The sequence below is a fragment of the Telmatherina bonti genome (genome assembly GCF_933228915.1).
Source record: "Telmatherina bonti genome assembly, chromosome: 9".
NCBI lineage: Eukaryota > Metazoa > Chordata > Actinopteri > Atheriniformes > Telmatherinidae > Telmatherina > Telmatherina bonti.
The window spans coordinates 33,472,897-33,491,233 of NC_136627.1; the positions used below are offsets into that span (position 1 = coordinate 33,472,897).

Sequence of the window (18,337 nt, forward strand, 5' to 3'; positions counted from 1 at the left end):
TTCTGTGATGGTAACAGGATGTAACGGGTGCCCCTCTTTTGAACAGGATATGAACAGGAAGCTAAAAGGGAGCTCCAAGCATGAGTGAGTCTTCTTGCAGAGCTGCAACACACACACACACACACACACTCACACACTGACACACACTAGTGGGTGTAAAGCTTCGACTGAAACTTGCACTGAAAAACCCCAAACAGCACAACTGCAGTTGATGTCTGCTAGACACACACATGCAAGTACTCAGATGTTCCCAGTGTACATGCCCACACTCACACACACACAGAAACACTAGTGGTCATGACAGTAATATTAATCTTTATGTATAGCTGCGAACTACACACATGCCGACAGAAACTGTGGCATGGCAAAAGCTGAATATTTGCGCACAGACATGCTCTTCTCTGTCTGCTTTCATCTCACACACACCTAACAGGAAGCTAAATATGTTTATGAAAATGAGCAGAGAAAAAAATGCATGAAAAGAGTAGAGGAAGGTGAGAGATAGGAGGAACAGATGTGGGGAGGATCTGCAGAGGGCTGAGAAACAGAAACAGGAAGATTTGTGCTTGACGGCAGCTAATCCAAATACAAGTCAGTCACAGAGGCGACTCAAGTGCCTTTTCTCAGCCGCTCACTACTTCTGTGTATTTCCAGTTTTAGATGTAGATGCCCGTAATTGGGTGAGTATATAAGGAACTGTGTGACATGCCGGAGGAGGATTATTAGTGTCACACAACTACAGAATGGATTTCCAACAGAGGGCAGCCCTGGATATCTCCACCAAGAACCCTCAGGATGATTTTGAGATCCTGTTAAGAGTTGGAGGAGGAACTTATGGAGAAGTTTACAAGGTCAGACTCCTCATTTGCTGCTTTTTTTTTTTGCTGCTAGTCGCATTAACATAATATATGCAGATCTGTGTGTTTTCAGGAAGTAGAAAGCACATTCTGGCAAAATTCAGAGCAGTAAAAATCATTTGTATGAGGAGAAAAGTTGACTGCACTTGCTGTTACAAACTCAAGTCATGCATGTCTTACTTCTGCATACCGTTTTAGTTGCTCATTTTCCCATGTAGCTTAGCTGTAGGCTTGAGCATAATAGTTTTCTCATAGTCTTAAAGTCTTTAAAGTTTCACATTGAGGTTTACAATGAAAAAAGGTGTGATGGATTTCAGTTTCTTTGGTTCACTGAAATCACAACTTTGGAGCAGTTTACTTTGCGAGAGGAAGTGGTTTTACAAGAAGTGAAAGTTTTCTTGTCACTAGTTTTTAAAAAAAATATATTTATAGTTTTACAACAAACTGAAGAAGAAGTTCATCTGAAACCTTCATCAAAGTGTGAAGTTAATCATTCACATTTTGTGAAAGCAAAATTTAACAAACTTTTCTCATTTGGCACTATGATTCAGCGACAACATGGAGTCAAAAAGGAAACCATCTGCTGGATGGAGCTTCGCCAGACTCATTTCTGGAATTTTTATTACATTAGTATGGAGTAATTCCTCCTTTTTTATATGCATAAACATTATTAAAAGTAGATTGTAGCACAAGTAAAAAGTCATTCACAAATTTGCATCTGTAAACGAATGTTTTTGGAGTGAAAATAGAAGGCAGATGTTTCAGTTAGGGTCCAGATGTGTTGGTGAAACTAGACCTGTGTGACTGCAGCTTTCCATTGCCAATATTCTGAGCATTACTTTGATTCAGCATTAATCAGATTTAATCATGAGTTTGTCACTGGAGAATTGGTTGGTTCCCATTACAGACATCATCCATGACACCTTTTTTAAAAGGTGCAGATGCCAGTAAATTGTCTGGATACGTTTTGGAACTGGACTCCTACTGAAGCACCAACAAGGCATGAAAGAAAAATGACCTGATGTTTAAAAAGTCGTCCTGTTTTGCATCATGTCTGGATGGACATTACATCCAGGGAAGTGTCCTGTGTTACCTGACAAGCTCATCAGCTCTGGTCCTCTGTCTTCAGAGTTGTTGAGAGAGCAACTGGGCCCCAGATTTGTCTTGTTCTGAAAGACCCTTCTGATGCTGGTGATGTCGGCACATAAAGCCTCTTTAACGTAGCACCACACCAAGCGGTCCTCTAAAAGTTTTAGGTGCTTTACTGCTCCAACATGACTGTTCATAACAAAAGGATCCAACAACTTGAGTTTTACACGATGAGCTGTTAATCTGAGTTGAGTGTGTTCGAGCAGGGAATTGTCTAAACAGCCGCTTTGGAGAACCTGGATTAAACATTGTAGCTGATTAGTTCATCAGCGTTGAACCAAATCTTGTGTTTGTCCATGTATTGATGGGTCATATCACTCCTCTTAATGCTGTTTAATCCATCAGATACTTTAATGCCTGTATTAGAGCTACAGAAGTAAACAGACTTTTCAAGGCCTACAAAAATGTTTAAAAACTCTTTTAACTCTTTCCGTCTATCCAGAAATATTTCCGTTTGAATTTCCAAGATCATCTAAATTATTTCTTCTTTAGAAATAATAGAAAATGTTTGGTTCTTAAACTGCACACAGAAAAATGCTGCAGCTTGTATTTTACGATGAGATTCATGGTGACTGTAACAGGCCTGTAATGCTCTGCATGTTGTTACTTAGATAAAGCAGAACTTTTGTGATGTATAACAGGTTTAAACTGGCAAATAAATATAAAATATTTTTCTTTTTGTCAAACCATAGTGGATTCATAAATCAGATAAAAGGCTCTGGTAGTAAAAGTGGATGTTTGAATAATAAAAAATACGTTTATAATTTTTTTTACTTGTTGGGTTTAGGGCATGTTGACATGTTGGGCTTTTCTTTTGAACCAGTTATACCAAAGACAATCATGTAATAGAAATTCTGCAAGTAGCTTCAATCAACCCACCTCTGTCATCTGAGTAGGGTGTTTCTTCATTTTGAAATGACTCTTTTATACATGTTAATGTTTCCAAGTTGTTTTTTGCTCCATGAAAGACTAAACAGTGGACCCAATTTAAAAAACAGAAGTCACCAGGGAGTTTTAAGCTTACCCGAACTTCTCATTTTTTACGATTAAAAAACCCCATTTGGCAGGATGTCATTCAAAGAGCAGAACAGTGTGAAAAGGTTTTGATCATGTGATTACTTTGTGTTCATGTAAATGACGTACTGTGATCTGTTATCGGAGAGATTTTAGTTTGAGAGAAATTTGTCCATTAACGGGTGCTGAACTTGAGACTCATTGATGAAGGCTGTGCGAAGCTGATGCACCTCTGAGGCGTTAGCGAACATTTCCAACCTTGTGTTCTGTCTCTTCAGCATGCCGTTTGACATGAACATACCAGAATATCACGATACCATCGATGTTCGGTCAGTGTAAAAGGGCCTAAAAGGACAGCAGCATTATAAGAGTGTTTCTTTGTGGCCTTTATAGCAATTTCCATTGAAAAGGGAATTTTATGACCTTTTTGACATTTGAAACAGGAAGCCAAATACAGTATATATTGCCTTTTCTTTAGTTTTTTGCAACTCTTTCATTTCCAATTTAAGTATAAAGTTGTAAATATCTCATAGGATATACACAGATTTTGAATTACTCATAATGTTGGATCTTATGATTACAGTGTATTCCGTAAATATGCAGTAAGGTGAAATAGTAACTCACATTTCTCCCTTTATGATAAATACCTGAAACTTTTCATCAATTTTAGCCTTAATGCAATTTTGAGGATTTTATTCTTTTTCATTAAATATCCGACTATGTTTATCATAGAAGTGTCGATTTGGAGATGTTATGTACTTCCAGAGGGGTTCTTGAAGAGCAGCTTAACCCTCTTGAGATCATTTAGTAACTTCAGAAAAAGGTTGGTTTAATCGGTACCAAGCTGGCCTTCTTGATCTGCAGTAAACATTGATTGTAGAAGCAGGTTCTCCACTGACTCAACACACTTCCTCTCTGCAGGTTGACATTCATCTGTACTTTAGAGATGGATGTCAATAGCTGCCAGTCCTTCACATAAAGACTTACTCATCCACAGCTGGTCCAAACCTGTAAAACTCTTTTTATTCTGGGTTCAGCAAAACACTTAAGCTTGTTTCTCGATCATTTAGACAGATTATTTAACCTTGAGGAGGCACACCGATTGGCTCAAAGAAATCTCTGACCAGTCAGGACACAGACAAACGTTCCAGCATTTTCTGAAGTGTGATTAAAGAACATTAGATGTAGACCCTTAGTACCATTTAGATGCTCTTCGTCATCTTAAGCAGTTTTTGTTTGGTTTTATTGCTTAACGTGTTCAAAGCAACATTTTTTTCTTCCACACATACAGACAAATAGAGATGCTGAACCACAGAGTTTCTGACTGCAAGGCAGTTACTCACAGAGCCACAGTTATCCTCACAAACGTGATATTACCCATACACACGCACCGAAACATGTTACTCATTGTGTTGTTTCATGAAAGTCAGACTGCAAATGCAACAGTTTTGCATCATCAGCAGCGAGAAAGTAGTTCTCACCCCGACTTGCATAGTTTACACCTTAACCCATTAAATTATAACCTAAAATTGTCCTTTTGGTATGTATAAAGACCTCCATTCTGCTGTTACATTACCACAAAAAAAAAAAAAAAGTTTCATGCTATATATGAAAGAAAACGAAGTGATCAAAAATGACTTGCCCCATAAAGGGTTAAGAGGGTCATTTAATGGGTCATTTTTTACTTTCCTGTGGTTTTAATGTATGTGTGTTTCTGTGCATTCAATTTTTTAAAAAATATGGTGTAAAATGAATTATAATGTTCACGCTAGAGGCTGATTCACAATCTCACGTGACCAACAGAGACGGAGAGGGAAAAAGCCTAAATGTAGTCTGTAATGCACTTCAAAGAACATGCAAAGAAAAACTCATTTTGTAGGCGATCAAAGGTATTTGACAGAAGGAGTATAAGCCACTGATGTAAAGTCTAGTAAGGCCTTTACAAATTTACGAATATTTCGTCCGAATAATTTGCATCGTAATACTTTTATGGAATCAATAACAAATCATAGTAAATGTTTACATCAGTAATGAATTTATGCCTAGCGATTTTTCAAGTTTAGTGGTTTTTGAACCGAGGTAGATTTCTTTTTTTAATATTTGCATCTGATAGATATAATATCAACCAATCGGAGAAGGTTTGTTGACTGATAGATCACCTGGTGTAAGCTATGCGGGGGCCACTTTTTCGCTGCTATTTCATTCAAACTTTGTGTCACCATGGCCGAGCATCTTTAATATTCTTCTCTGCTTCTGAAAGCAAGCAGCTAGCTGCTAAGCAGATTGTCCAACCGTTCATCGGACATCTTAACCCTTCATGCATAAGGTGATATGATATGTATCACAATATGGGGCCAGCAGTTTGATATATTGCAATATATCTGGATTCTCTCAGGAAGACAATAAATAGAAATTTCTCTTTGCTAGTAGTAAACACTGCTGTTGCATGCTTGACAGCATCTGTAGAGGAAAATACTGTATATAAAAAATGTGGCATTGTTTTTATAATCATGCATGCATGAAAGAGCTAAAGTGTGTCCTGAAGCGGCGGTGGTCCAGCTTCCTCTCCTGGATTCCCAAAGTTCTTTTTCTCTTTTTCTAGAACAGGATATATCCAGTGTTTTCTTTAATTCTTTTCTTTTGCAGCTTCAGCATGCTGTTGTTGTGGCTCGATGTGGAATCCTTTGTGCCACCTTGCGAGTTTGTTTTAGAAGTTTCATAATTTATACACAATTTTGCACCACACTTGTTTCTACGGGTAGAAAAAAACCTTAATAATTCACCTTAAAATTATATGCAATTTTGGGGTGTTTACTTGCATTGATCACGGTGTGTAAAGGCCTAAAGAAAAAAAGAAGCCTGTTAACGTGCCCAGTTAAAACTTCTCCATGGTGAAACATGCTTCTCCACTTATAACTTCCTTTCTGCATCCACACACCTTTTTTAATGCAAATGGAGGCTGGTTAAACCTGTTGTGCAGCTTAAGACAGTTGTTCTGTACTCTTGCCTTAGAGTTTTTGAAAGTATTGAGGTTATTAATGCTGCTGTTTGTCTCGCTGTGGTTTAGGCAGCTGTAAATGGTTGCTCTGTTTTTAAAGGCATTACATGGTGATTTAACTTCATGTGAAACCAGGAGCAGCAAAGTTCAAGACGAAAGGTGTTAACTACATTAAATTCACTAAAGTCACAAGTTAAAATCAAACCATTAAATGTGAATAAGCAGCACACACAGCTGATATATTTCATATATCTGCACAGGGGCGGATTTAGGTGGGGGCAAGAGGGGGCAACTGCCCCTTATGTTAGCGCCTCCTCCAAGACCATTAAATTAATAAAAGATGGATTTAAAAAATAGTTATAGAAAACATCTGAAGCTCCTCAAAAATGTAACTACAGCTCTGTGTTGAAAGTACCAGCCTCCTGCTCCACTGCTGCATTTGCTGGTGTGTCACAGATACATGAAGGAGGCAGTCTGTCAAATGAGCTGCTCATCTATCTGCAGTTAAAGTCAAATAAAATCTGTAATTAATTAAATGTCTGCTGAAGATGAAAGTTCAATATCACCATAGATCACTGCCTAAAAGTGGTACAATGTTGGCTATTAGAGCAGATTTCCCAAGTTAGTCAGTTTTTATTACAGTAAACACAAGCAGTTAATGAAACATTGTGATATGAAAAGAGTTAGGAGAAAGTGCATATAATCAGAGGAATGAAGCTGAATCTTATTCTCACTGTCCAACTTGGAAAATAACTTCTGCTTCTGTGCAAGTTTGATAAGGGATGAGTAAGAAATGGAGACAAATCAAGTAGAAGGATGATGAATAGACAAAGATGCTCAGAGTTGAAGAAGGCCACTGAAAGTGCAACAAATAAGCAGAAGCATGAGGGATGAAGAAGAGGTTTCAGATTTATAAAGAGGGACAGAAGCAGAATGTGCAGAGGAAGAATGATGGCAATCAGGGGAGTCGCCTTTTAATTTAGCTGAACCACATACAGTAGTGTGTTTTTGTTTTCTGTAAAAATTCCAGTTAAGTGAAAATAGTTGTCACCAAGTTAAACAGGCTACAGCTTTCCAATTCTACACATATTTTATTAACAATTATGATAAAAACTAAATACACAAATTTTATTTATAAGCCACCTTTTATACATGAAAGCACTGCAAAGTTGTGTATGTAAGGATTAAACAACGAGGAGCCGTGCATTAGATGATTATAATGCACAACGCGGAGTCTTAAACACCACAACGCACAGTGGAGCATTTTAACTGTCCATTGCACAGACCTGAGTTGTTTAATCTGCTTGTACCATGGTCCCACACGCTAAACATTTTATAACAAATGTGTATTTCTTTTTTACAGCACTTGCTAAATATGCTAAAGTATAGGAACTATTTCATGTTGGCCTCAATGTACTTTTTATTCCAAACAACTGCTGATAAGCCACAGTTTGTCTTACTCTCCTGTCCAAAGACAGCTGATCTAAATCAGCTGATTAACATGTTGATATGGTGACGCTCCGTACTGGAGTGATATTACAGTGATTTTCCTCGCTGAACAACAATAATGCACACCAGTTGTCATTAGAATTATCACGGACCATGGTATAAGTAATAATAAAAACGTATTTTGCATATAAAAACAGCTGGTCATACTCGCTCTCAGATGCACATGCTTTCAACACATCTGCGATCCCTCCATCACAATGCTATGATGCCAACCCAAATAGAGAAAGTTTAGTAGATAATTCTCACAAAATACAAAGATCATCTGCGTAATCTTGTCCTCACATCTTGTCCTAAAACAAATGCCTGATATCCAAGTTCTTTTTCTCCACTCATCTGTTAGAAGAGAAAACAATGTATAAAATAGTTTTAAGGGGTTGAAGTTGTTGTTTTTTTTTTTTAAACATAATGTATGTTAGATTTTCACATACTGCCTTCCTGTATAAACTTTTTCTCGATCCATCACTGTATGTGCACAACACAAATTACAAGTTGCATGTCTGATATTAAGACATCAAATCTTAATAGCTGGAGCGTGCAGTCTTCAGACAAGTCTTGCAATTCCTCCATGATGAAAACCTTTTTGATCCATATCAGTCTGGTTTTAGGCAAGGCCATTCCACTGAAACTGCTGCCAGATCCACTGGTCAATCCTCAATCCTGATGCTTCTGGACCTGTCTGCTGCTTTTGACACAGTGAACCATCAGATTCTCCTCTCCACACTCTCTGAGGTTGGCATCACTGGATCTGTCCTCCTGTGGTTCTCGTCCTACCTCTCAGGAAGATCCTTCAAAGTATCCTGGCGAGAACTGTCCAGCTCACATAAGTTGAAAACAGGGGTGCCTCAAGGGTCTGTGTTTGGCCTTCTTCTTTTCTCACTATACACCTCCTCACTTTGTGCAGTCATAAGCTTCTCCTATCACTGTTACGCTGATGACACTCAGCTTTTCCTCTCCTTCCCTCCGGACGACACAACTGTCTCTGAGAATATCAGCTTGCCTTGCTGATATATCTACATGGATGAAGGCTCACTACCTTCAGCTCAATCTGTCCAAGACAGAGCTCATTGTCTGTCCAGCCAATCCTTCCTTACGTCCGCAATTAAGTGTGAAGCTCGACTCTATCAGACTTGTTCCTACGTCTGCTGCCAGGAATCTTGGTGTCATGGTGGATGACCAGTTAACCTTTAAGGTCCATGTTGCCCGTACTTGCCAATATGCTCTCTACAACATCAAGAGAATCGGACCATACCTGACAGAACACATGACGCAGCTTGGTTTGATGTATTGCAATATATCAGGAGCTTAGTTCAGGCTCTGGTCATCTTCACGTATCGATTACTGCAATTCCCTACTGGCAGGTCTGCCTGCGGGTTAAACCTGTTAAACCTCTGCAGATGATCCAGAACACCGCAGCGCGTCTGGTTTTCAACCAACCCAAACGAGCTCATGTCACTCCGCTGCTAATCGCACTTCACTGGCTTCCGGTTGCAGTACGCATCCAATTCAAAGCCTTACTTCTGGCTTACAAAACAATAACTCAAACGGCTCCTCACTACCTTCACTCCCCTATCCAGACCTACACTCCCTCTCGACAGCTACGTTCCACCAATGAAAGACGCCTTGTGATACCACCAATACATGGGACTAAATCACTAGCCAGACTTTTCCTTTGTTGTGCAACGATGATGAATGATCACCCAAACTCTGTCCGCTCTGAGTCCGTCTCTACTTTTAAGAGCAAGCTGAAGACTCAGCTCTTCAAGGAGCACTTCAACACTTAGTATAGCTATATTTGTTGGAAAGTTGGAGAAGTTAGCCCAGTTCTTTGCAACAAACATTATAGTATTAATCCTTTGTATCATAACATAGGTGATATTATGGGGTGGGAAGGGAGTAAACAAACAAAAAAAAAAGCCTGTAGAATTTCATGGAAGGACCTGCGTCCAACTGGACAGTCCACTAGCACCTTCCTACGATGTCCTCTTTTTGATTTTGTGCTTGTGTTGTTCTCAGTCATATGTAAGTCGCTTTTGGATTAAAGCGTCTGCTAAATGACTGCAGAATAGAATAGAAAATCTGTTCTTTCAATACATATTTATGTAATGTAGTGTCATGGAGTTGCACAGAAAGCTGCTATATGATGGTAAAATCTGTGCACTGCAAGCAGTAACTATGCTATCAGAGCTCTGCTGTCACCTGTTGACTTGTCTTTGAGATAATAAGAAGCCCAGAGTTACAGTTTATGGTCTGTAAATACTCTAAAATGGTTTAAAGTCCCACTAATTTTGTCAGGCTAAAATTAGCACCAGTTCAGTGGAAGCAAACAAATTCACACTTATGCTAATATTAACTCCATTAGTCACATTACAGAATAGGTGTTTCGGTAAATTGACCTCTCACTTGTTGGCATCCTTAACTTTAACAGTAAAACCTTATTAAATTGTCATTTACTCTTAACTGGCTGAGAACCAGCGTGTGGTAGTTATTTGTGGATCTCTTCTTGCAGGAATTTGTTCTTATTCATGCAAGCATGAAGCAATAATGTTTCTCTGTTTGATTGTCATTTTAGGTTGTTAGCATCATAACTACAAGCTACCAGTTAGCATGCAGCGACTCATAGAACACCGGTGGCTGGTGTCTGAGCACTGCAGCCATTTCTACCAGTGTTCCACGTCTAGATAAACAGTTGACATCTGGACCACATGTGGCCCTCAGTAGACGTGTCATAAGCCAAGTCAGGCTGACTTGGTCCACATATGGCCCACACAACACTTGCAAGTGTCATAAGAGAACAATAAGTGCCTAAAGTAGCCCAGATTTGGAAACGTTTCCTTATAAGCGCTTTCTGATTAAAGAATAACTCGCAATGTGACCAGTTACCATGATGGAGATCTTAAAGACCAGCTGAAAAGTATCCGAAGCTTCAGGTCTTATAATGTCAATGTTGATGTGTAGCAATGTATGTCTCTAGCAAACAAGCTAGAGACATACATGAATAAACTATAAAATCTCAGCCTTCTGGTGGTTTAATTAGAAAAACGTCTATTTACGCCTAAATCCAGGATCACTGGGGTCCTGTAGGATTTAGATGCTTCCCTGCTGCAACACATCTGATTCAAATGAAATGCTTTGTAGTAAAGTTCTGCACAAGCTTTTTGATGACCTATTAATTTGCGTCTGTGATAGTGGCCCATAAGGTCAGGAGATGGTGATCCCTGGTTTGATTTGGCTGAGTGTGTTGTTCGGAGACTTGGAGCACATCTACATGGGGCACGTTTTGACCCCCACCCGGCCAAATTGACTTTCCATATACCGAAACCGCAGAAGACGTCAAAAGATGTCTTCGGCAGCCAATGAATTAAAAAGCATTTTTAGTCTTAGAGGTCCAGGACAGCTTTTGGGTTGTTCAGTGGTTGTTGTTAGTAAAGATATGATCCATTCATATCCAATCACAACTGAGAACAAAAAAAAACAAACTGTACCCTTTTTGCTTTTTTTTTTTTTTGGTTTGTTTCATTCTATTAGCCTTTGTTTTGTTTCATCAACTCTCTAGTTAAAGACTTCAAACTTATCTTAAACGGAGTATTTTACCGATATCTTTTCATGTGGCGAGTAACTTGCAAAAAATTGTTAGATTCTTTGGGTCAAAGCTTTGCTTTGGCCTGGAAACTGACTGGTATTTGACTAAGTGGATCACTGAATCTAACCATGACAGGATCTTACATTGAAAGCCTGATTCTCCTTATCTGATGTGGGTTGCGCTACAAAGCTCTACAACATGGTGCAGATCTTGTCTAAGGCTCATGGCCCCACAGAAGCTGTGGGCTGCACCTGGTACGTGTGCAACCTTGGGTGCAAAATGAAGAAGTGAGCAGAAGAGTAGACAAAAGAAATCTGTTTGCAAAGCTGTGCTAACCGTGTCAAGCTTCTGCTGAAAATGTGGTGTTTTTTGTGTGTGTGTGTGTGTGTGTGTGTGTGTGTGTGTGTGTGTGCGCGCGCACACATGTACACTGTAGAATGAAATGTACATGAATTTTGGTTGATGTGGATTTATCTTTAACCCAAAAAGAGGAAGAGAGAGATGTTCTGGATGCTGAGAACTTTAAACAAATTGTAGTCAAATGACAACCCATAACTGGCATTTGTCTGTGGGTGTGTGCACGCGCAGCCTATCATATCCTGGTGAAATCTCCTAAATACTCCAGTTACTCCATGTCTACATAGAGACTGAATGTGTCAGTTACCAAAATGTTATGTGGTATTTTCAGACTAGTATGTTTAGGTTCAAGTTATTTTAAAAATATAAATAAATGACTCTCTGGGCTTCCTTACCTTAAAAAAACACATAACTGGATTTATATTTGTGCTTAATGTGAAACACCAAACTGATAAACAAAAATCATTTTGCGTAAAAATCTAATTGATTGCTGAATTGGCTAATTATCATCTTAAAATATCACAAAGCGGTTATAAAAGAGGAACTGCTTTGACAGCAGTCTGTCTGCCCTGTTAGTTGTGATAAAACATATATATATATATATATATATATATATATATATATATATATATATATATATATATATATATATATATATATATATATATAGTGTTGCCGTTTCTTCTGAAATTTCACCGTGTGCAGACTAGAATTTAGTCATGGACTCCTTGAAAAAACCTTAAACATATGCTGTTCATATCTTTTGTTGTAAAACCTTCCATGACCTCAACTTCAACCTTAATTCGGCAGTGTAAGGGGGTGGGGGGTAAAATGTTTTTCAGAAAGGTCAGATGGGCAAGTGAAGAGATGTAGAGGAAAAGTAGTGAGAAGAGAAAGCTTATTGGTAGAAATTGAAGTGCATAGCAAGGAAATCCACTCATCCCTCTATCAATCTTTCATTTTTGTCTGTCACCAGTCCACCACTGGGCCAGTAGCAGGGAATCGTAAAACATAACATAAAGGTCATAGATATTGACATTGGATGGGATTAATGACTCTGAAGCTGTCTGCCTGCATTGTGACACTGATTGTTGTCCAAGTGGATCCTCTTTGTGCAAATAAAGCTCTTTAAGTTTGAGTTGAAGAATAAATCCAGTTCTGAGCCAACGCCTGTAAACTGGTCCCAAAACATCCAAAATATTCAGAAAGAGATTGAGAAAAGATTGAGGCCTTTAGTATGAAAGGATGTAACAAAAGCATTGAACCTTCTGTCTTCAGAAAACTTGCCTACCACATATCATGGCTACTGTTTGTATACTTCAGAGTTATTTAACTTAAGAAGAGCCATATTAAGTAAAAAGGACTGAATTCAGAGATACCTCAGCAGAAAACGATGCAGGACCTGTCACACTAAGCATTTAATAGATGCATCTGTTATTTACTCATCTGTCTGAGAAAGATGTAAGGATTTTTTCGTCTTAATCACCAGCAGTCGGGTAGAATATCCTGCAGGGAACCACATGTTTATGTTGCAGTTTCAGGTTGCTGTTGAGGTTAAACACAGGAACTGGACAATTTACGGGGACATCAGATGAAAATGGTGGTGGAGAGCTAGGTTTAAGTTATATGTTTTTGTTTTGTTTTTAATAAATGGTCAATTTGTTTTAGTTATTGAGTTCTATAAACATCAGTGTATTTATTTTTGGGATCCCAGCTCCAAAAGAAAAAGAAACAAAAAAATTAAGGTCAGTGGCTCAAAAGTTCAAAACTTATCATATAGCTGGTTCAAAAATCAGGAAGCGTCCATTTCCTCCTCTTTATTCATGTTGAGGCAGATTGTAAATGTGATCATCCCTACTTAAATGAAAACCTGAATGTTAAATGTCTCAGAGATGAGTGAATAGAAATACCCCTGAACACAGATGATCTACAGAAGCTGGTTGACACACTGTGGGGTGGAAATGTTTTTGTGGGAGGTCCACGCTAACCTTCATGTTTTGTTTGATTGTTGACTGATTGCTTACAGGGTGTCTTTCCCCTCAGTGACCTCTATCACAAACTGACACACTTTGTCAGTACAGTGGAGTTTCCATTGTTTTTGCTTCCATTGTCTTACTTCTGCCATTTATAAACTGTTGCAAGCTTCAGGTACAGACAGTGTGACTGACTGCTTGTCTCCACACCTTCCCAGAAGATGGCTATGAAAGTGCTTTGTGGCTAAATTTCACAAGACCAATCAGAAATATTGTGCAAGAGGTTCAGAGATGTCAAACAAAGCTCTTTACAGAACATAAAACCAGCTCTCTATGATAAGCATGACAAAACCTTTCCCAGAAACACAGTCCAGATCATCATCAGTCTGTGTAACTCGCAAGCCCTCAGCATACACAGAAAAAATAGGTTTTGCTGAAAGGAAATATTTGTGGTTCTGATTAGTAAACACAAGTCCTAGATTTTGTGCATACATGCTCAGTGGAGGCATTCAGGTCAAACGTGAAACGAAACATTACACCATCAAAGTATTTGGCATGTTGAACCAGGCCAGATAACATTTTCACAGATCAACATATGAGGGGAAAAAAGGAAAGGGCGTATGGTTAAAACCAAGCGGCTTTCCGGCGGTTAAAAGTGAAGTCTATTCTGGAGTACATAAAACTGCAGTTCCCCCTTCATCCACTAGGGGCTCCAAAACAGAGCAAATCCCCATAGACTCCCATGTTAAAAAGACCTTCACAGCAGGAATAAACATGTTTACAGCCTGGTTCAAAAATCCATTTTAGGTTTAATAGGTCAGGTTTACCTTCATGGCAACTTTGGGGGAGTGAATTTTTTTTCTAACTCGCCCGTTTAAAAGTAATTTAATCTCTAAATTTGGCATATTTAGGGGTGTGTCCTTTTGATTGACAGGTACCCGATTTCCCGCTTCAAGTCAGAAAAACATAGAACAACCACATTTTAGCCGGTTAACAACGTGACTTAGCTTTAGCCCACTTACCTTTGTTAGCTGGTTATCTCCTGTTATCTCCAGGTTAGCTCGGTTAGCCCTTAGCTACAGGCAGCTCGGAGTTCGCTCAATGTCAATCATCCACCATGACGCTCACAGTCCCCCTCTCAGCTCCACCTCTTTGCCCATATTTGTATTTTCCAGGTGAGACTCCCAAGATAGCCATGGTAGGAACCGCCCACCGAGCTTCAATTCAGCTCTTCAAAAACCTACGGGTGACGTCACGGAGGCTCCGTCCATAATTTTTTATAGTCTATGGTTAAAACACAAGCCTTTTTTAAACCTAAGACATTTTTATGTGTTTTGTTGTTTTAATCATTTAAAAAAAAAAAAAAAAAACTAACGGAGTGCAATTTTCAGGATCTTTTATGACTTTTTAATAATGGCTAAAAAAAATATTGAAGTATTGAAACTAAGTACATTTAATTGATCATCAGTATAATTAGGTGCATTTCCATAACACCTAGAATTGCACAAAAACCTAAACATTGGGGGAAAAAAGCTAATGCTTTTAAAAAAAAAAGATTGAAATATTGCAAAAATTAGGTTTTTCCGACATTTTGATATAGAATAATATCGCAAATATTTTTTCCGTATATACATGTCCCCGGATGTGACGTGGAGGGTTGTGACCAGTTCATTTTTGGTAAATATGGTGCAGTATTAGACAAACAACAGAGGATTTTAGAGTTTTAGAGAAGAAAATGTGGGAGAAAAGCGATAGCAAATTCTCTGCACCAAGTAGAAAACCCCCAAAATAATGCAACGTGGCTACCTTGCATAAGCAGGCAATTGAGGCTTATCCACTAAACACTGTTCAATGGAAACACCTGCTAATCACAACTGTTGTCTGTCGAAATTTAGAAATATTGCTTTATTTTGCATAAAAATGTAATAGAAAAGCAACTAGTGTTTCTATAAAAGAAGATGTTTTGTCAGTGTGTTGCTCTGCAGAATGTGTGTTAAACAATACAATCCTCTTCATTTATATCCTTTATTAATTCAACACATCATAGAAACATGCGGTTGCCAAAAGACATTAATAATTGAGAGTCAGTATTTTGTAACTTGCCTAATCTCCAGTGAATAAATCTCAATATAATACATTCATTCATTCATTCATTTTCCGAACCGCTTATTCCAAGTCAGGGTCGCGGGGAAGCTGGAGCCCATCCCAGCTGGCTTTGGGCGACAGGCAGGGTACACCCTGGACAGCTCGCCAGTCCATCGCAGAATATAATACACTAAAAAGAAATTAAAAGACTTATGTACTTTACACCAGAGGTGGGCAACTCCGGTCCTCGAGAGCTGCACTCATGCAAACGTTAGGATTTTCTCTGCTGCAATACACCTGACACACATCAGACTTAAGTAACAGACATGTTCAGAGCTTGAAATCCAACTGCACATGTCTGCTAATTACCCATTAATAAACGGGTAAATAATATATTTTTGAAAATAAAAAAAATGATAGTTTTGAGTGTTCAATGTTTAGCTCGCTAGTGGAGGAAACCAAGTTTTCTTCTTTATGCGGGTCTTGTCCTCTCTTTTGCTAAATACGAGTGCAGCCCCATCTTATAACTCCAGTCACTTAAATAAGTAATGTCACAAAGTGCAGCGTGAACGCAAACTCGGTTGTCATGGATACATCTACAACTGAGCCGAGTATCCAATCAGACTGAGTCTAGTTGGCTATCCTGATGGAGTATCCTACAGGTCTCAGTGAGCATCTGAAGTTTTAGAGTTGAAGACAGTTAGATCAGAAAAGACAGAACTAGTATGTAGTTTGGAAGTTATGCTGGGTCACAATGCACAACAGGATGTTTAGAGAAAACAAACATCTTTTCAGCACAAACACAACCATCAAGCACGGTGGTGGAGGGCTGCTGATTTTGGCTCGTTTTGCAGCCACTTTGCACTCACTGAGTGAACTTTGAACTCCTTTGAGTGTCAGATGTGAGGCTATCTGTCAGGCAGCTGAAGCTTTGCTGAAATACAGGATCCTGAGAAGAAAGCCTGAAACTGAAGGATGAAGAAAAATTCTGAGAGCGGTGCAGCAAAACTTTGATGAACTGACATTGTTTTGTTTGTTTGGATTAAATACGTGGCGACCCAGTGTAGTGTGTGATGAGTTGAAGTCATATTTACATCAACAGATGATTTTTTTTACAGATTATTATCTTGTGTTTTGATACATAAAACTCAAGATGTTTATCAGTGAGTGTATATGTTTAAATAGCCGTTTGTTTTTGTTGCTGTTATTATTGATCAGCAGGAAAGTTAGGCCTTGGTTAAATAAGGAAAAATGTCTGATGCAAGTTTTCAGTTGTTTGTATTCGCCCCCTTACCGCAACCACACCACCATGTCTTTCCATTTTAATGTCAGACTTAAAGCAAGTTGCAGACCCAACGACAACTTCACAGTGTCTCTAGACAAAGTGTTACCTCCCATGACATTAAAGTGATGCTGCTTTGAATGTTCCAGCAAACTGAACGTAATGCTTTTCCAGCGGAAGTAGCCGCTGCTCGTCTTTAGGCCCCTAAATAACTTGTTTTCTCATTTAGATGAGATCCGATTCGTACGATGCTGATGTTTGATTCAGACATTAGTGGTACAACGAGTGTGAAGGGGGCAGCTGAGATGGTGGAAGAGTCACTTGCATGTAATGAGGAAAGAGTTGGCGATTCAGCTTATCTCTGTTCAATGCTTCTTATGGTGTTTGCTGCTTTGGACAAAGGATGAAGGTGTCTTAAATATAATTTGTAATGGTTTTGAAACTCCTCTCTGAGACGGTGGAGTTTCCATTTACAGTGTGCTCTTTCTTGATTGACTGTGTACATTTTCTATTTAAGGTAATCAGTGTGAGTGGGTATTTCCTTTTTGTGTAGTGGGAGGGCCTACAGTTCAGTCATGTGCCAACTTTGACATCCACCATGTGTTAAGATGTTTTTTTCTGCTTAAATATCCAATTAATACTAATTTTTTCTTAACTTTATGTGGTCAGTATTTGTTCCTATTTTCATTTCCATCTGGCATTAATCAGACTAATTCTGATTTTGATTTTGCCACTTGATATACGTAAAATAATGGTTTATAAAGTTTTTAGTGTTTTCTCTTGGTTAATCTGCTACTTTTTCTCTCTTTTTTTAAATGAGGGTCTGTGTGTCCATGAAAGGTAATAAACAGTAAAACATTTCTGGGTGTCTTGTTATTTTCACTCATAAATGGCAACATCAACTCCAATCAGCACATTTCCATCCAGTGCATAATAAGAAGGAAAAAACAGAAGAGCTGAACATAAATGTAAAAAAAATATGGGAAATGAACATAAAATATATTCTCAGTTTTCCTGCTTGGGAAAGTTGCAACTGTTATATTGTGTATTGATGAAAATGAGGGATTTGGAATCATGTTCATTTAATAAACATGAACATAAATCTGATGGTTCATGACTGTTGGAAGGAGTTTGTGGCAGAAGGCAAACTTATGACGTCCTACGAGAACATCCATTTATTTAATTAAAAGTCTCAGAGAAATATGTTTCATTTATTCTGTTTTCTGACATTTTATATGGCAAATATTTTACTGTCATTTTTTTGTTGAAATATTTCTACTCTAGTTTCTGGGTTTATGAGGTGAATAAAGTATTGTCTTAGCTTAGGAGGGGATTTGGAGGCATCTAATTTACTTCCTTGTTTGCTTGATGTCTGAGCCGACATTCATCTTTTGACACATTGTCCGTGTCTGCCAGTTATCTTACTGATACAAAGTTTAATGGTGGTGTAGTATTAGATAACTCAGTTTTTGTAATACACTTAAAAAAAAACTAGAAAAAAATGTTCATTTATGCATAAACGAGTTATATTTA

General features: G+C 38.4%; 1 protein-coding gene across 1 annotated transcript in view; it reads left to right on the plus strand.

Moving 5' to 3' along the window:
- Nucleotides 1–743: 743 nt before the first annotated feature.
- Nucleotides 744–18,337, plus strand: part of map4k1 (mitogen-activated protein kinase kinase kinase kinase 1) — a gene marked incomplete at its 5' end in the record, with an annotated part of 41,156 nt that continues 23,562 nt past the window's right edge. The window contains one exon of the mRNA XM_079246072.1: nt 744–851. Coding sequence (XP_079102198.1) covers nt 744–851 — 108 coding nt within the window. The remainder of the gene's footprint in view (nt 852–18,337) is intronic.